The 18899-nt window shown below is 34.8% G+C and overlaps 2 protein-coding genes across 2 annotated transcripts; one reads left to right on the top strand and one right to left on the bottom strand.

The window, feature by feature from the left end:
• Nucleotides 1-1013: 1013 nt before the first annotated feature.
• LOC128189606 (protein orai-3-like) lies at nucleotides 1014-6430 on the bottom strand. The gene is made up of 2 exons (XM_052861269.1): nucleotides 6145-6430; nucleotides 1014-4345 (listed from the first exon to the last, which is right to left on the bottom strand). Exons 1-2 carry the CDS (start codon nucleotides 6334-6336, stop codon nucleotides 3851-3853), a joined length of 687 nt encoding a protein of 228 aa, XP_052717229.1. The 5' UTR covers nucleotides 6337-6430; the 3' UTR covers nucleotides 1014-3850.
• A 194-nt stretch (nucleotides 6431-6624) lies between these two features.
• LOC128189603 (lysine-specific demethylase 2A-like) lies at nucleotides 6625-18084 on the top strand. Its single transcript, XM_052861264.1, has 16 exons — nucleotides 6625-6946; nucleotides 8844-8982; nucleotides 9405-9483; nucleotides 9841-9887; nucleotides 10076-10248; nucleotides 10502-10608; nucleotides 10756-11003; nucleotides 11306-11421; nucleotides 12135-12794; nucleotides 13103-13186; nucleotides 13284-13514; nucleotides 13970-14215; nucleotides 14555-14704; nucleotides 14926-15153; nucleotides 15248-15394; nucleotides 16764-18084. Exons 1-16 carry the CDS (start codon nucleotides 6914-6916, stop codon nucleotides 17958-17960), a joined length of 3885 nt encoding a protein of 1294 aa, XP_052717224.1. The 5' UTR covers nucleotides 6625-6913; the 3' UTR covers nucleotides 17961-18084.
• Nucleotides 18085-18899: the final 815 nt, after the last annotated feature.

Here is an 18899-nt window from a genome sequence, read left to right as displayed (position 1 = left end):
GATTGTTGAAACTGTCTAAAACTGCCCCACTCAAAGACTGGGTTGACAATCCACATACCATATAAACCACACTGGCGTCGGAAGCAAATTGAAAGTGGGGGGGGGGGGGGGGGCTATACTAATCCTCAGAAATATTGAGAAAAAAGTAATTCCCAAAATCATGGAAATCCTAATCGGGGGGGGGGGGGGGGGGGGGGGGGGGGGGGGGTGGGTGGGGTGGGGGGGGGGGGAGTATACCTATACTTCAAAAAGAAAAAAAAACCTTTTTTTTCCAAATCATCTAATTCCTAATCCGTGGGGGGGGGGGGGGGGGGGGGGGGGGGGGGGGGGGGGGGCTAGTGTGCTTCTGAATCCAACTTCTCAATCTTTCAAGGTAAATTTAGGAACAATAATCTTTCCTGAGAGAAATAGTGGGGGGGGGGGGGCTGTACCCTCCCCCCCCCCCCCCCCCCCCCCCCGGTTTCGACGCCTATGAACCATATGCATATTCAAGTTTTACATATCAGAAACTCACAGGTATTCACAAATTTACAATATCCAAATCTTTGCATATGAATTTCATAAAATTAAATTAAAATTAGACATGCATAACCGCTCTACAATATACTATATACAATATATTTGTATATATATACAGTATAGCGTATCGTAGAGAAGCGGAAGTACAAGTCTAATTTCAATTAGATTGGTCATTGGCATACTCATTTGTAGAAGTGAGCCCCTGAAAAAATTCAAACTAATTAAATTCATCGAGTAGAATTACCAGAAATAGGTTTGCCCCCCCCTTCACCGACTGGATATAAAAATACCCCGTCAGACCCTACCCCCCCCCCCCCCCCCCCCCCCCCAATTTTTTCACAACACGCAAGCCTACACAGGTATACTGGTAACTGGTACACGGACTATTATGTTTACCAAAACTATATCCTGTACCTCAGACACATAATTTATTACATGTTTATTTGTCTTTGGAATTCTTGAGACTTGTAGAGATGAATAAGATGGACACAAAATAAAAATATATAGAACTTTTCTTTAATGGAATAAAAAAAAACCCAGAATGGTTAGACAGACTGACACAATTTTATCGACGGATTTAAACAAAAATTGTATCTATTCTACAAACAAGAGGATAAATCACCAGAAATACAACTGTACAATTGTAATAATCAATAACATTGTTATTTAAAACAATGTCAAATCCTCAACAATGTTCAATAACTCTTAATCCAGAAGTCATTAATTTTAATCATAGTTTGGCTATCATGTTGGAAAAGGTGTAATAACCTGGTAGGCATTACATTAATAATATAAATCATGACTGACTTTTTGTTCCTTGGGCAAAAAACTCTCATGAATGCATAATTAGAAAATGTGGGTTTAAACGTAAAAAAAATTCACAGAATTCTGCACTGTGATAAAAATATAAACTTTCCATTACGACAGAGCTAGGCAAAAATCTTTGACTTTGTGTAATGCCAGGATACTGCATGTACAGTAAAATAAATTTGTGTGTGCTTGAAATTTGAGCTGAGGATTAGAAAACATAAGAGATCACCATTATCATTAACTTCCAGTTAAAATTCGAATGATGGACAAAAATATTCTTTGTGAAAAAGTGCACAAACTGGTAATCACTCAAAGTTTAGCATAAAGTATGAAATGTTGTTATATTCAGTATACCAGTACATAACTCTATATAGTCTAGACAAATATAGAAAAAATACTGACCATCAATTAAAAACTGTGTAGCTCAATGAAATTCAAAACATACTCATTTATAATTGTATTAAAGTTTTTAAAATTTAAGTTTTAAAACCGATGTAATTACTAGAATTAATTTTCTTTAGGGTGTATATAAAAATCTGTTGATACTGTGGATTCCTTATTTTACGCGAGTACTTAATTCCACGATTCAACGATTAACCGTCTAATGGTGAGAACATAAAATCGCGAATGCCGAAATTTTATCTTATTTTCATGTAGTTTACATGTGTCCCAAAATTAAAAGCGAGATTTTAGAATTCGCGAGAAAGGATTATCGCGATTTTACGCAGATATCAATTCCTCGCGTTTAATTTGGAATTTACAGCATACAACTTTTATTAAACAAAATTTACGAATTCTTTTCATTTAATTCTATCCTTGCTTCAAAAGTTTGAATTTCCACAAAAAAAAAATGCAAAACAAAATACACATGCATATTCTTCCGTCAGTAGGAACCTAGCACCAAATCTCTTTCATTGAGTAATTAATACAAATGTACATGTATATAGCATACAACACATTTACATTGTGTCGATAAATGTGGTGAAATAATGACGTCATCATCTTTGTATATTCCGGTCATTTTACGATAATTATAAAACAATTATAAAGTTAAACGACATGAGTTAAAGCATGAAAAAAGATTGGGCTGCATGGGTGAAATGCATAATGCTTTCTCTTTTGTTATTAATTATTATATACTTGATAATGAATGTAAAACTGTAAAAATGTTGCTTAAATGAGAAACTTCCTTACATTTAATGAAATATAACACAACTTGATAAATATAACAATGAAAACTGGTAAACATTTCATCATAGAAAGTCACATGCATAATTTAAATTAATGTTTAAAATACCTATATCTTTCACATGTAGCTTGTAAACATTGCCCCAAAAAACGGGTCCTTAATTTTGATGAAATGGTCCAAAATATCTGTCGCTTTCTGGAAATATAGTAGCACAGTTTTTGGCAATAATGTAGATTCCTTATTTTAGGCCAGTATTTCATTCCGAATTTTAACCATTTTGCACCAATTTGCCAAAATATAATTTCGCGAACGACATTTTTTTTATATGAACGTTACATTTAGTTTATATGCATCGTCTGTCTGAGAAATAAAAGCAAAATGTTGAAATCTGCAAGGGTTGCTACTTGCAATTTTTCATGGATAACATGTTTATTAATCAGGAATCTGCAGTATCTGATGCAACATTATAGGATATTGCATAAAAAAAAACTATGCTTTAATGGAAATGTAATGAGGAAAGACAATCATTTCTCCGACAACACATCCACTTAAAACTCATATCTGCATCTAAAATTTATCTACCTGAATCTTAACTGACCAACCATCATTGTACAATTATACAGAAGTTACAATGAAAAAATATATATGTTACATTATATACACATCATGTTAAATAAGATGAAAGAGAAAAATACTGCATACCACTCATGAGCAAGTACATATACTTCATGGCTATTGAAATTGATTGCACATTATATATATAGTATACATCTATAGTTTCAATCATTGAAAAAAAATATATACTAGACAGGTATAAAAAATCACATCCAACCAGCTAGCCAATGCATTTATGATGTATTTCTTTCTCTTTTGAAGATGTACTAAGAATTTTTGCTAATTAAGAAGTAAGACAATATAATATCCAGCCTGCAGTTTAGTACTTTTTAGTAATTCACTTTTGTGAAGTGAATTGAAAATTCTTGTACATAGAAATACTGTACCAGATCTATACAATCATGTAGTGACAATTTTCTTGAAAAACCGAAATTAAGACATAATTACATGTAGAGTTTAAAGAATACAGAATAAACAGAATTAAAACTAACTTCCGATGTGTTCATCAGATGAATAAATGACTATCACCATATGATTAAAGGAAAGTAATCTTTATAGGTATGCTCAGTATATACCTCCAATTCATTATCCATCAATGTCAACACCTTTAACATGCTCAGAAGGGGGTGTATCACAAGGAATGCCTCTAAATTGGCAAGTAGGGGATATCTATAAAGCACCGAATTAAAGTTAAAAATTGAAAATTATAAATAACACCTACACATCCAATATACTATGGTTCATGTCTATCTCCTCGGCCATTCTGTCGAGCGCTGCTAAATTTCTCTCGTGATTGTCGAACTTGTGCGCGATGAGTTTCTTATAAAAATGAAAGGCAAAAACCAAGAAGACGATTCCTACTGGAATGACGATGCCTGTGGATGCCCAGGCTGCTGCCACATTGTACCCCACCGCCTTAGTGTTAAACTTCACCCAGCATATCAACACCAGTTCCGCTAAGAATAACATAATCCCTAATCCCGTCGAAAACGCCCACGACATTTGTATGAAGGATTGCATTTTTTCGTGCGGGGACTCCTTCACAGAGTTGACGTTGTGGACGTTGCTGACGGCTTCGATGTGCGGTAAAATGCAGGTGCTAGCCATCAACGCTAGCAAATGGACAGAAACCAGCAAGGTGGTGCACACACTAAACGCAACAACAAGTCCTTGGGGAACATCGCTTTCAATCCCTATCTCTACAAGGGCCACCTAAAATGAACATAATTTTTTTTTTTAGAAATCATGTTTAATACTGACAGAAAGCAGTGCTCCCACTGGACCAAAAATCCTTTTTGCCACTTTAAAGTGGCACAAAGAACAACCCATGTTATAGAACCATTTTAACAAGAGCTTGGACTTTCTGTAAGATGCAACTTTTTATTTCTTGCATCAAAACAAGATAAAACTGACACTGGTTTCAAGTGAAATATACACAGATTGCGTAGCCATAGCTCAAAAGCCAGACAAATCTTGTTGATTTCAAAGAGCCATGACTGAGTGGCCAGCAATGAAACAGACAGCCCTACGCCACAATGCTGTTTGACCAACTACCCAAAGTCCACGCTCTTGTTAAAATGGTTCTACAATTATTTCTTTTATCATCCTGTTTGCCACATATGAATTTCCTTTAACCATTTAAGAAAAAAATTTGCCATTTGCGAAATTGGTGAAGCCCAGCACAAACACTGACAGAAAGCATAGCTATTTGAAACATTTAATAATAATTGATCACAGAGGGAAAATTTAGGTTGACATGTTGTGGAGCTAAAGAGCCTCACATACAAAAAACTTGCAATTCATGGTGCACAAAACTTGCATTAGTTTTGGACTGATTAACCTTATTTCCAGACACATTATGTGGAAGTAATCAGTACCAAAAAATTCTTTTTACAATTTACTACTAATATATCTGACGTTCACCTGATCTTTTTTTAATGATTTTGATATTTTCCTGGCATGTAAAATATCAAAATCGCTAAAAGGGCCAGAAAAACAACAGATATTTCAGACTACTCTATGATACGTCATATGTGAACTTGATTGTGAACTGAAATTTTCAAGTAAAACTACAGACATGCAGCTAGCAAATTAAATCTTGCATTTTAAAGCACAAACAAATTAAATTGCACTGGTTTAATTAGTACATATTGACCTCATTCCTTATGCATTCTGTGAAAATGTAACTTCTCAGACTATCAAATGAATACCAGAAGGCACATAAAAACTAAAACAGAAGATTACGCCAAAATGAAATCATTTTTTGTTTGGAATTACCATCTGCCTCTTTGAAATACCCCTCACTGACAAAATTCTTTAAGCAAAAAATAAAGGACATTTTTTTTAAATGGACATTTTTATTCTTTACCAATTTTTAATTAGTTAAAATTCAAGTTTAAGAAAAAATTCCCTCCCTCCTTCCCTCCCTCCCTCCCTCCCTCCTGTGTCTCGAAACCTCCAGGCACCAATTCCAAACAAACATGTTTTAAGGATGCATGGCCTTACTTATAAAAGATCTAGTAATGCAGTCGAGTCTCTTCCTGGTATCTGATCCATCATGCACAATGCACAAAGCACAATGCATTCAGTCTGAGTAGGAAGCCAATTTCAGATGTTACAAAGATTTACATAAAACATCCAACAAATGACTGATTATGGACCTTTGTAATCACTGGTACATGTAATGCAAAAACATAACAGTGCTAAAATTACACAAATGGATTCATTTGTACATCACTCTTCTCATAAGTTGTTGTCCAACTTTTCTTGCAACTGAGAAAAATGGTGCCTCAGCCAGAAAATATGTTGGTACACAAGACTTTTAACTCTACAGATCAAAGTAAAAGGTTAATTACGTAATTTTAGCACTATAAAACTTGATGTACACAATCTAGCCTAAATATATTTACCCATATGCTAGGTTCTCCAGGTTTTTTACCCACCTCTGAATTCAATTGTATTAAAATATTCTATGACATAAAAAGAATCACTATACTCTTAATAAATATTACCATTGCAAATCCTGACAGCAAAGCTGAAGTGTTACTAGAAGCTTTCAACTTGGCCCGGCTCAAATACAGTTTTCTCCAATGTGGTGCATTTGGATTCGTATTCATATTCATGCCTCTGTTCAACTCTTCCGATGTCTGAAAATATCTTGAATTTTCTTCAGAAGAATAAACGTTTATAATATGCGCCAGCATGCAATCCGCACTTGAAATTCAGCAACAGGATCTTTTCGCATCTCTCCCAACAAAGTGTCAAGTCTCTGTCATAAACAGACATTGCATTAACTTAATACCCAAAAAGACCACAAAGACCGAAATAATCAAAATAAATATTAATAAATTATCACTTCATTTAAGAATAACTTTATTAGCTTAAATATTTTTGCAATTGAATCCTAATTTACATTATAAATTAATTCATTTTTAAAAATTGTTTTTGCTTGGTAAATTCATCAATGATTGAGTAAATAGGACCTATTTGGGTAGTTAAACGACTCAAAATTTATTGTGAAACACAACTAAACAAAAGAGAAAACTGTAAATGATTTTCGTGCATAGAAGTACCATATATATCTTAATCACCGCGTAGATTATTGTAAACAATAATCTTGAGTTTACAAAGTGACAACAGAAGAGGCGAAATTGGAATCACGTGGTCCATACTATTTACGTTTGGAGCGGTGTGACGTCAAAACACTATTTGTTAAATGTGAAAAATTTCATTGATTTTTAGGAATATGTCCTCAGATTAAATGTTTCAGGTTTAATCAAAATGACCGATTCACAAGAGAGGGGACGCAAATTGGTATGTTGAGGACAAAACATTGTAAAAGTTTTGCATTCACTGCTTGATTTATTGTGAAAAACCTCTGCAAGCAGCCATTTTGATATTCTCTGACCATCTTATCTCTACAGTATTTATGATTAAAAGTTTCGATCATTTATCAAAGGGCTGTCTTATTTTTCTTTGGAGCGTATGTGTTATTGATTTGTAGATCTACTGGTGAAATAGAAATTCAAAATGTTACATTAAACTTTTATGAAAAGATAAATTTCTTGTTTTATTTTCTATATTGCTTTTTATGATCTTTTTTTAATCCTTTTTTAAATTATAGTTTTTTTTATATATATCTGGATTAATTCACATTTATATTGAAAGTTATAGAGTAATAAAATGATCAAAGAAATTAGAATTTACCCTTTTTAAGCCTATTCAACGTGGTTAACTTCCTTAAGCTCTAGTGTGGCTTAATTATATAGTGGATTATTATTCTCCAGAAACGCCAATAAATCTTTTATTACTTATTGCTTTTTAAATTTGTATGTTTTTAGAGAAGTAAAGTTGTTGATATTTGTTGTTTTTAGAGGAAAAGGAGAATTGTATATGTATCTTAATCTATCATTTAATAAAAAGAAGAATCACCAACTTAGTTTGCTTTTCATGCAATGAGTGTTTTTCTAAAATATACTTTTTATTATTCAAATCAAAAGGATTTTTAATATTTATATAAGTTTTGGCAGCAAAGGTCTTCTTCCTGTGAGGTACACTGATTTTCAAAAAGTGGTCAATACTTTTGGCTATCACTGTACTATTTCTTTGATGTCGTCTATGCTGAAAAAGTCACGTACATGAATGCATACCAACCCCCTTTTTTTTACTTGAAAATTTTTTTTCTTGAATCTGAGTGATAAAGAGATGAAATTAAAAAATTATATTGAAGTATGTTCAGAAATTTACTTTTTCAGAATTGTAATTTGTAGGTTTGATAATTAATATTATTTAATATGGCTTTCTGATTTTGATTGCAATTTATTACCCAAAAAGAATAAACCTGTCAATAATTTTAATCCAAACTGATTTTCTTTTTGTTTAGCTGTGAATACTAATGACTAGTTTCAAATTTTTGATGATATATATATTACCATGAATTTCTCTTTGTGTAAAGTTCATTGACTCAGCTACAATAATGATTGAATAAAAGATCGCTGGAGACAGTGCTTACAAATTTGAAATTTTCAAGGAATAAGAGTATTGAAAAAAACTAGAAAACTTGAAAAATAATGAATAAAATAATTTATAAAGGCATGAATTAAACATTAAGGATTTGCTCTGAAATAATTGTAGTCGATAATAATGCAGTGACCTTCATTGTAATGGATATCAAGGTCACAAACACGAATAGGCTTAGTCATGTTATCTACGACCCAATTTTTAATGCGTTTTTATTTTGTGTGAACACATACTGCTTCTCTTGTATAGATGTTTTACTATTTTTATGAAAATTATTTGTAGGGGATTTATAGATATATTTTTTTTAAAATTATTTTTGTTAGTGAGAGAATCTATTAAGGAAGCATATAAACATGAAACTTCTACCATCAATAGTTTTTAATGTTCTTATAAGGAATTGCAATTTTGAAATTTAATTGATCACTGTCAGTGTTATTAATTAAGTCATGGAATCAGAGCAAAAAAATCTTGAGTTAATTACTCAAGTTTAAAACGTTTTAGTTCTCCTAATTAAAGTACTTGTATATCCCTTAAAAATATTTTACTTTCATTTTGAATTTCAAGTGTTTATGGAAATATAGGAGGTAGATAAAAAAAACTTATATCAGTTGTAGAGTCTGCTTGATTATGAAAATCGAAAAACAGAATGTGAATTGATCTGAGTACTGATCGTCTTTTTGAACTGTTTCAGAGAGTGAAAGAGAGGAAGACGTACACAGATGTGGACTTGGATGATGATGATATTGACGGCAAGAGAAGTTACACTCTGGATGAGAAACTCAGATCCAACAAGTACAACAGAAAATATGTCAATGAGCTGACGGGGACCGGTAGGTAGCACTGCTTCCAGGATAGTATCAAAAATCTTTTCAACAGTGAATTGATAATTAATTTAATGAATTTTATGAATGCTGGAAACCATGTGATGTGACTTTCTTGAAAGAATGCTTTACTGGTACTGCAAATTTAAAAATATTTTAAATAGAACCCAGCAAAAAAGAAAAAATTGGGTAGCTGCTGTTCTTGTATTTTTAATGGAGATTTTTGTATAACATGTTAAGTTGAAACTAATTATATCATGGTTTAGAGGGAATGGGAAAGAGAAATATTTTTTTATAAAAAAAAATTCTCACCTCTTATGAAAGTTTCTCATAGGAAAGTTCTTTTATAAAAAGAAGTATTGATATTTTTTTTTGAATGGGTGAATTCAAAGTTGATCAATCATTTTTTTTTTTTTTTTGCATCTTTTCAGAGTTTGGTCTTAAATACATCCAAGAAAATGGGCTTGAAAATCCAATTGTCTTTGTTGATAAGACAGGACTTGGACTCAGGTATCGTATTAAAACCAAAGAGTGTATATACATTTATTGATAAACCATAAAGTTGTACTGGGATAGGAGTGATCTATTCTGTTTAAAGGTCTCCATTTTATGTAAAATGGATTGCCATTATCTTTGATGTACTAAAAGTCAATTTGCAGTAAACATGAAATAGGCATATATATTTTTATGTGGATATTTTCATGCTCATCATTGATATGGCTGTCATTAAAGTTCCTGTCTTATTTCAATAGTTTTCTCACACAACCTTGACCTTTCCCATGACCTTTTAAAATATTACTAATTTTAGATTCAGCTTATTTCAAAGATATTACAGATATTTTTTAATGTTAATATTTTAATTTACAGGGTTCCAAGTGAAAACTTTAAAGTTTCAGATGTTAAACAGTGTGTAGGTAAGTTAATATTGTAGAGTTTCACATCCTCATGAAGTTTGAGGAAGTTGCATCGGTTGCATCAGTGACTCAGAAAAATATATCTTATTTATTAAAACAATTCATAGGAAAGTTCAATGAAGAACAAAACAAAATGACATTTTTTTTTTAGCTGATTGCTGTTTGATTGACAATTTCTTTTTACCCAGGGAGTAGGCGGATGCTGGATGTGATGGATGTCAATACTCAGAAAGGAATGGAAATGTCCATGCGGGAGTGGGTGCAGTACTACGATAATCCAGACCGCCAGAGGCTGCTCAATGTCATCAGTCTGGAGTTCAGTCACACCAAGCTGGAGAACTATGTGGAGTCACCTACTTTTGTAAGAGATTCAATCTCCTTAAGGAGAAAAAAATTCTATTTTTAGATTATAGGCTTTGCTCTGACAGATGGGTTTGTGAAAATTTTTGCAATTAACTTTACAACAATGAAAAAAAACAGAGCTTGATTAAAGTCTGTCAATTTCAACAGAATTGATAAAAGACTCGTGTAGATATTTGACACATGTTGTTTGAATGTATTTGAATTATTTTTTGATAATGTTGTCTGTGATTTGCTCCTGTTCTTGCTGCTAGGTGAGACAGATAGACTGGGTAGACACAGTATGGCCAAGGCATCTGAAGGAATGTCAGACTGAGTCCACCAATATCATCGAGAAAATGAAGTATCCCAAAGTTCAAAAGTAAGTATTCTGTTTTACACATTTGTAGGTGGTTCCTCCCTCTCTCTAAAACTGGGGGGGGGGGGGATCTTTCATTGAGAGAAATGTAGAATGTTATATTTCATTAAGTTAAATGTATAGTGTTAACATGTTTGAGATATTTGACAGGTATTGTTTGATGAGCGTGCAGGGATGTTACACAGATTTCCACATTGATTTTGGTGGCACCTCGGTGTGGTACCACATCTTGCACGGAGAGAAAGTGTTCTGGCTGATTCCACCAACAGAGAAGAACATAGACATATACACCAACTGGGTGCTCTCAGGAAAACAGGGGGACATTTTCCTGGCAGACCACGTGGAAGGCTGCCAGAAGATTGAACTCCTGCAAGGATATACCTTTATTATTCCCTCGGGTATGTGTTTGTATTTGTATCAATTCTCATGACTTTTCAAAATCCTTTGTCAGCCTATCAACCTCATAAGATATTTTAAAACAAGAAAAGTACATGCTAATCAAACAAGCTAAGGAACAGCTGCAAAGTATTTGAATAGTCATACATTGATATGATATACATGTATTTGGTCATCAAATACTGATGTAAAATGGCCCCATTACAGAGTTATTACCAGATATTTTGCTTTGAAAAATACATAAGCCTAAATGCTAACCATTGATTTAGACAGCACTAGGACGGGTTCTTTTGTTCCATTATAGGCTGGATTCATGCCGTCTACACACCTAAAGACTCCCTGGTGTTTGGTGGGAACTTTTTGCACAGTTACAACATCATAAATCAACTGAGAGTGTCGGAAGTTGAGGACAAAACTCGTGTAAGTACAACAATGTGGGACAACTACCAAATATCCGGTAAATTTCGCGATGATCTAATTTTCGCTTTTTTGGCGACCTATTTTAAATCCCAAAATATTGAATATGCAGAAATTATATCCTGTATCATTTTCAGTAGGACACTTTTAAAATTGCAATAAATGACTGACAGAAATTAGAAATGCCACATATTTTCCCCATTTTCACAAATTTTGTGACACGCGAAAAATACCGGATATACAGTATCTTGAGACCCCAAATAAACCAGAAATATGTATTTTTTATAGTAATAATTTATTAAGAGGATTATACATTTATGATAGACAATTGTTTATCAGTATAAACTATCAATAAAAAGAATAAATGCTGTGCAAAAAGCATAAGGATTGACTTTTGCTTACTTCAAGCATTGACTTAGAAATAGAATCAAGAGCAATTCTAGCTTTTCTAGTTACCAGCATACATTTTGTTGAACAGATTAAGCTCACTGTAGGGGCCTCTTTTGGTAACAAGTAAAAATGCTATTCAATTCATTGAATCTGGATAGTTTTACTCTGTCCCTCTTGTGTATATTTATATTTTTTACAAGTGAATGGGTTCTGTAAGATATTACAGAACTGTTCCACCTTGAGGGCCTTTAATTGGTAAATAAATTGAATTGAATCAATTTGAAATAAATTGTAACAACAAATGTATTCTGTGGTTTAATTGATAGGTGCCACAGAAGTTCCGTTATCCATTTTACACAGAGATTGCGTGGTACGTATTAGCGAGGTACATCAGCTGTATAACAGGGAAACAGTGTCTGGAACTCCCTCCAGAGGACAAGGAAAACGAGGACCGGAGAGAGTTCTCTCCTTTTCTACAGGACGAGTGTTCCCAGGACACGGATACCAGTGTCCACACCCACAGATCCACCACCCCAAAACTCTCCAAGAGCGTCACCATAGAACTGACCCGGATAGACCAGTCCCCCTCCATACATCGGTCAGTCAGTGAGGAGGAAGCGGTCACGCCTCAGCGAGTCAGATCCCCTCGCAAGTCATCATCTGACAGCTGTAGTTCTGCGGACACAGAAATATATGACAAATCTGAAGATATTCTAGGATCTCTTACCAGTGGTGAATCGCAAGAGAAAAAAATGGACACTGCTCAAACGGGGGGCAAGAAACCCAAGTCTAGTGATTCGCCGTACAAGATGGCACACAGCCCTTCCATTCGGGGGAACAGGAAGGAAAACAAAGTGTGTTATTTGACAAAGTGGGAATTTCGTGGACTTGCAAAGTTAATTCAGTGGATAGAGGAGCACCCTCCTGCCAAAAAGGGATATCCTAAAGATATATTGGATCCAGAAACACTGTTAAACGATGCTAAGGTATGTTGAATCATTCAACCACATAACTGGCCATACATTTTACTGCTTATCAGGAGACAATTTTATATTTTATTTGTACTTTTGAAAAAAGGTGCCATTGCTGTGTTGGAAATTATAGATTATCTGACCTTCCATTGAACTGTTGCTGGTATTTTTGGGAAGTTTCAATCCATAGTTCTTGAGGGTGTACTTGTATTCTATCAGTTATGACAGAGTTATGCATAATTTATATGTATATTGACTATATAGTATCTAGAAATTTGTTATTATATTGAGATTTTTTCTGATTTTGTCATATTTGTTTACAGCAAATGCTAGAAGAACATGCCTCGGACGATCAAAGTCTTGCATGCAATGGAGAAGCTCTTCTTGTTTGGCCTGCATCCAAAAAGGTAACAAAGCTTATAGTAACATAAGCAAGGTACATTTCCGCTTACAATAAATATTTAAATCAGATTTAACAGACTAGGTTGTAATGAATTTTTTAAGCCTCCCAAGCCAAAAGTGTACAAGACGGGCCAGGGACATATAAAGTTGACGAAATCCCAGCAAGCCAAGAGTAATTCTACCTCATGTATCAGGCGACGGCGAACGCGGTGTAAAAAGTGCGAGCCCTGCACCAGAACGGACTGTGGAGAGTGTAACTTTTGTAAAGACATGAAAAAATATGGAGGACCAGGACGTATGAAGCAGTCTTGCAAGAGCAGACAGTGTTTAGCAGTGAGTGCAAGAATGACAGAGTGAATTAGGGAGATTGATTATAAATCAAAACTCTTTTAAAACCACTGACGCAGTAGGGTATAAGAAATGAACAGCCGAAAGAATTTGCAAGATTTTTTGTGGGTTTTTTCTCTCAATTCTTACTGTGAAGCAACATTTTAGTGAAATTACATTTGCAGGTCTAAACACTTTGTTGCACCCTTTCAATATACCCTACTTGTATATGCATTTTCAAAACAGATCACAAACTGTATATGTAAGCTCTAATATACTGGTAAATCACAGATTTAATAGACCATTATGTAGCAATTCCTGGCATAGTTTTAATACTCTAATGTTCTTCTATTGGTTAATGACAAATTAAAATTCAGATTAATGTCTGTATTTATAAACCTTTGTGAATTTCATTTTAAGTTTATATATAAATGTGTAACAAGTTGTTCATCTTTTTACAGCCTGTGATTCCTAATGCTGCAATCTGTATGATTTGTGGGAAGGACGAACGGGTGAAATCCTCGGAAAATCCGGACGAGATGATCACCACCCTGATGGAGTGCTGTATCTGCTGGGAGATCAATCATCCGGAGTGTGTCCGGAAAAAACATGAAAACCTGGAGAATGAGGGAACGATCAATGAGGACCTGCCAAACAGCTGGGAGTGTCCGAAGTGTTGCCAGGACGGAAAACAGGGTCTCCTAAAGGTAAATTCTAGTTGTTGTTCATATTGGTCAATGAGAGGACTAGCTATAAGCAAGTTCCTACATTCATAGGATGGAGTTTGCAAAAAATATACACTGTATTTGTGATCTTATGTCAAGTACCAGAAAAGGTTTTCATGTATTAGCTAATTCCTTGGAAGACTTCATGCTGTTGGTTTTTTTTTTGGCTATAGGAATTTTTTTGAGAGAGATTGAAATGAAATTCCTTTTATAACTCACAGAGTGAAAGTCGATGGGAGCTTATGCTATACCCTCGGCATAGGCGTCCATACCTGGGTAAAGTTTTTTTTCATCCTGTTACATGAAACGTTGCTTTTACAGGCCAGGTTTTCAAGGATAAAGAAGGAAGAGAGTCTCTACAGCCCCCGAGCGGGAAGTCCAGCGTCATCATACGATTCTACAACAGAGATCAAATCAGAATCAGAGGCAGAGGGAAAACGGGTCGTCATGAAGCAGGAAAGGGAATATTCTGTAAGGATTTTGCTCCATTATTTCTTTTCTCTGCAGGCTAGATGTTTTACAGTGAATTTCTAATTTTCCTGATCCATTAATTTTTTTTGAGCAAGATCATTTTAAGTAAAAACTAAATTGGCAAATATGTTTAACCACTGAGGAAGTCTTTCTTGTTTTAAGTTGACAGAAGTTCTTCCCTCTCCATGCTGTTATCAATACATTTCTCTTTGTTTTATCAGGACTTTGAAGTCAATGACGATTCCTTAACTGAAACAGAAAGCAGCTCAGTGGATGCCAGAATCGGATCGACAACCACCCAGTCACCTGAACAGACCGCATCACATACACCCTCCCCCAAAGACCCGCCCACCTTCAAACAGACCCTCCAAAAGAAATTCTCTCCCAAATCTTTTGGGGTCCGGAGAAAACCAGGCCGACCAATCGGCTCATCGAATCAGTTGAAAAAGGTTGGTTTATATTTGTCAAGAAAAAATTGGTTTAGTATATAAACAAGTTACTGGTATACATTTCAAATGTCAATCACAAATTTGATCATTGTAGAAATCAGCCTGGAACATTTCACCAAACAAAAGCTCAAAGGTTAAAGAGACCGTTATAACAAGGTCTGGCCGCAAAGTGAAGAGATCTCCACAGTTGTTGGGAGACGACATGGAATTAGACTTCCCCAAGAAACGACCAAAGCGTGAGGTAGTTATTCCAAGGAGATACCTTGATTAGTTCAGAGACAATGATCTAGTGACTTATCACATTGAAATTAATTCACTAAAAAATCGCCAATATATCACCAGCAAATCATAAGTCATTTATACTGATAAAACAATGTGTGAAAACCAGATTCATTCAAAACATGTTTGAGGTGTGTGTTCAGTGTAATCCAGTTTTTTCTTGTTCATTGTTCATTTTAAGTGTGTGGGGCTTTGGGGTAATTAGGGTTTGCTTGGTATTTTGAGGTTTAAGATTTTTTATCCAGATTTGATTTTTATCTATTGGCCTATTTGTTTAATAGAGAAGCCCTGGGTTAAGTATGTACCGGTATTTGTAATTTTATGAAAATTCAAAATTTTAAGCAGGAAACGGAAGTCTGTTGGGATTTTTGATTTGTAGTTTTTGTCTCTCTCTTGTCTCCATGTCTGAGCTCAATTTTAAGCACAACGTTTTGCTGAATGTCAGTTTCATGATGTAATTAAAAATTTTGTATGTCTGTTCTTAAAATATAAGACCTAGTCTTTTTTTTTAATTGATAAATTTGAATACATTTTATTGAAATTTAATGGGATCATTTTTTTATCATCAACTTGAATAAACTGATGTTATAAGTGATTATTTTTTTTTTCTTACAAAATTAAAAAAAAGGATACTGCATATATTTTTTTTTTAAGTTTTTGAAGATTAACCTAATACTGTTTGAAGTTGAAAATGTGTGACAGCCAAAGGCTTGCCAAAAGGCTCATTTAAATCATCATCAACCAATTCTTTGCTCAACTTTAAAAATATTACAAAACAGTTATGTACATGTATATAGATATTGAAGGGTTCCCATTATGAAGTGGCTGGTTGTTAAACTGTTTACGGGTAATTTTTGCGTAGGTAGCAGTAGATGTAAAGTCTCTGATTATAGGAAGGTACAAGTATATACTGTACTTCAGTTTGATATGAGACTCACTCTTTTTGTTGAATTGTTATGAATTCCAATCAATCAAATATATATACAAGTGATAAATTATCCTATTGGTATTAAAAAGTGTTTTGATTTGTAAACTTTATAAATATCATGTATTAAATTTTTTGGAGAAAATCATGTTTGCATGTGATCTCACTTTTCATTAAAAGTATTCATCTTCGTGTAATGATAACATTTTTTATTATCGTTCCATCTTTGAAAGAAATTCTTTTCATTGTTAAATATTTCATCATTTGACCCAAAAACTCATCTGTTCTTGTCACTTAATTCCAATAAATTTTCGTGCTAAACTTTGTCGCATTTCTTGTTAATGATTTGGCCGCAGGTTTTTGTCCAAATCTGGCACAATAATGACTGAAGTCCTTGTCCTTCCAGGGCTTTGTATCCAGACCGGATGATCCAGGTGATATGGAGGTCAAGGTCGTGAAAAGTCAAGGTCTTCTGTCATCCACCGCCTCTAATAACGAGGCCACTGAAAGCTACTATTCCTCAGAGGAAGTCACTAACTTTGAATTTGTTCAGACAAAAGTGAAAAAGGTTAGTGAAGATAAACAGACAGTCAGAGAGAATCCTCTTCCAAAGAAAACATACAAAGTGAGGCAAAGTTATGGAGCAGGAAGGAGAGGAAGGAAGGCCGAGAAAGTAAGCAGTGGGACCAGACCATCTCAGATGAAATCTTGTGACAGCGGGCAGGGTAAAGTGACGGAGGTGGTGCAGAGGAAGTATGTGGTGCGGCCCCCAGCCCCGTCACCACCTCCAGACTGTGTGGAACTTAACAATGGTGCCTTCCATCTGTTGGAGAAAGTCCACTGGACTAAAGTGTTTTCTTTCTTGCCTCATGCGGACCTGGCAAGATGTCTGTCTGTCTGCAAGGCTTTCTACAGCTGGGGAATGAACTGTGAGCTGTGGCCTGTCATTGATTTAAGCCGAAAGAGAATATGCCAAACACACATAATAGGCATGGTGAAAAGACAGCCGGACAGCCTCAAGTTAGACAATGTGATAATGACCCAACAACAGCTGACCTGGTTACTGGCCCGCATCCCCCAGCTCAAAACCCTGTCCCTGTCCTCTTGTTCCTGGTCCACGGTCAGTGCCCTCTGTTTCTCCTGTTGTCCCCTCCTGACCACCCTCAATCTAAACTGGATGCTGGGACTGAGCCACCAACACTTCAGGGACCTTGTGACCCCTCCCACTGATTTACGTCCGGGTATGAACGATGTAAGTCGGTTCCACAACCTGCGCACCTTGCGATTGGCTGGAACCGAAATTGAGGATGAATCATTGCAGCTTATTCCGCAACATCTGACCCAGTTAAGAGACCTTGACATTAGTTATTGTCCTAGGGTGACCAACGAAGGAATTAAAAAGCTTGTGGAGGCCAATAATGCAGTGATTACCAAGTCTCTGCGAATATTGGACATTTCGGGGTCACGCTTACTAACTAACCAAACCCTCGACAGTTTGGTCAAATGTGTCAACCTGTCTGTGGTCAAAATACACAAATGTTCCAATATCACAGCCATATCAGTGCAAAGGTTTCCCAACAAGGCGGTGAAATTTTTGAAATGACTTCATGATCATTCATTAGAGAGGCCGAATCTATTCTCAGAGATACTTTTGTTTTCATTTATAATGTATGAAATACATAAACAAATCCATTATTTTCGCATTAAAATGAGTCTCATGAATTCAACATTATTGTAGCATGTATATTAGTGTTCTAAGAGCATGTATAGATATTGGGATCAATTATACAAATACAGTTTCATGAATAGAAACCGATGTTAAATTGTACAAATGTCTTTCAGAGGCCTTGTCCTCGAATATTGCCTAAACTGTATATTCTCTATGTTTTTTGAGTCATATTAACATTTCTTAAGTTCATTCTCATTTCGTTGCAATGAATTTAAAGCAATGAAGTGCTGAATAAACAACAAGCATTACATACGAAAATTGCTCGCAAGGACTATTATGCATACAACATGTTATATTGTACACCGTTTGTACAACCTTTTCTGATTTTTACTAGAATTTACCTAGCCAAATTCATTACACTCCACATTATTGTCAGCCGTTATATATCTGCATCTTCTATAGAGATGCCGCATGGCCCTACTTTTTATACACTAACGACGTTAAACAAAATCTATTTGAACTCGCAAAAGAACCACTCCCACATAACTATAATATGTGATTAATTTAGATTTGAAGTTTATTAAAATACGACTAATGCGCGGATCAAGAAAAATATTCAAGGGGGGGGGGGTTGTTCGAGGGATGTATATGTTTAGTTTAATTAGACAATATTAATTCATTATAGATTCAAATACATTAACATGGTGATAATTACAATTGTAAGATTCGGAAACAATTGTAATTATCATTAATAACTTTGTTTGCCAAAGGAAGCGGGTCCAATGCCTTTTTTGGTATTTTTACTACGTAAATTTAAAAATTTTGAAATTTCCAAAGGGAGGGGGTCCGTCCCCACCCCCTACATTTAGATCC

The sequence above is a fragment of the Crassostrea angulata genome, chromosome 6, assembly GCF_025612915.1.
Source record: "Crassostrea angulata isolate pt1a10 chromosome 6, ASM2561291v2, whole genome shotgun sequence".
NCBI classification, from domain to species: Eukaryota; Metazoa; Mollusca; class Bivalvia; order Ostreida; family Ostreidae; genus Magallana; species Magallana angulata.
This window is presented reverse-complemented; position numbering and strand designations above follow the sequence as displayed.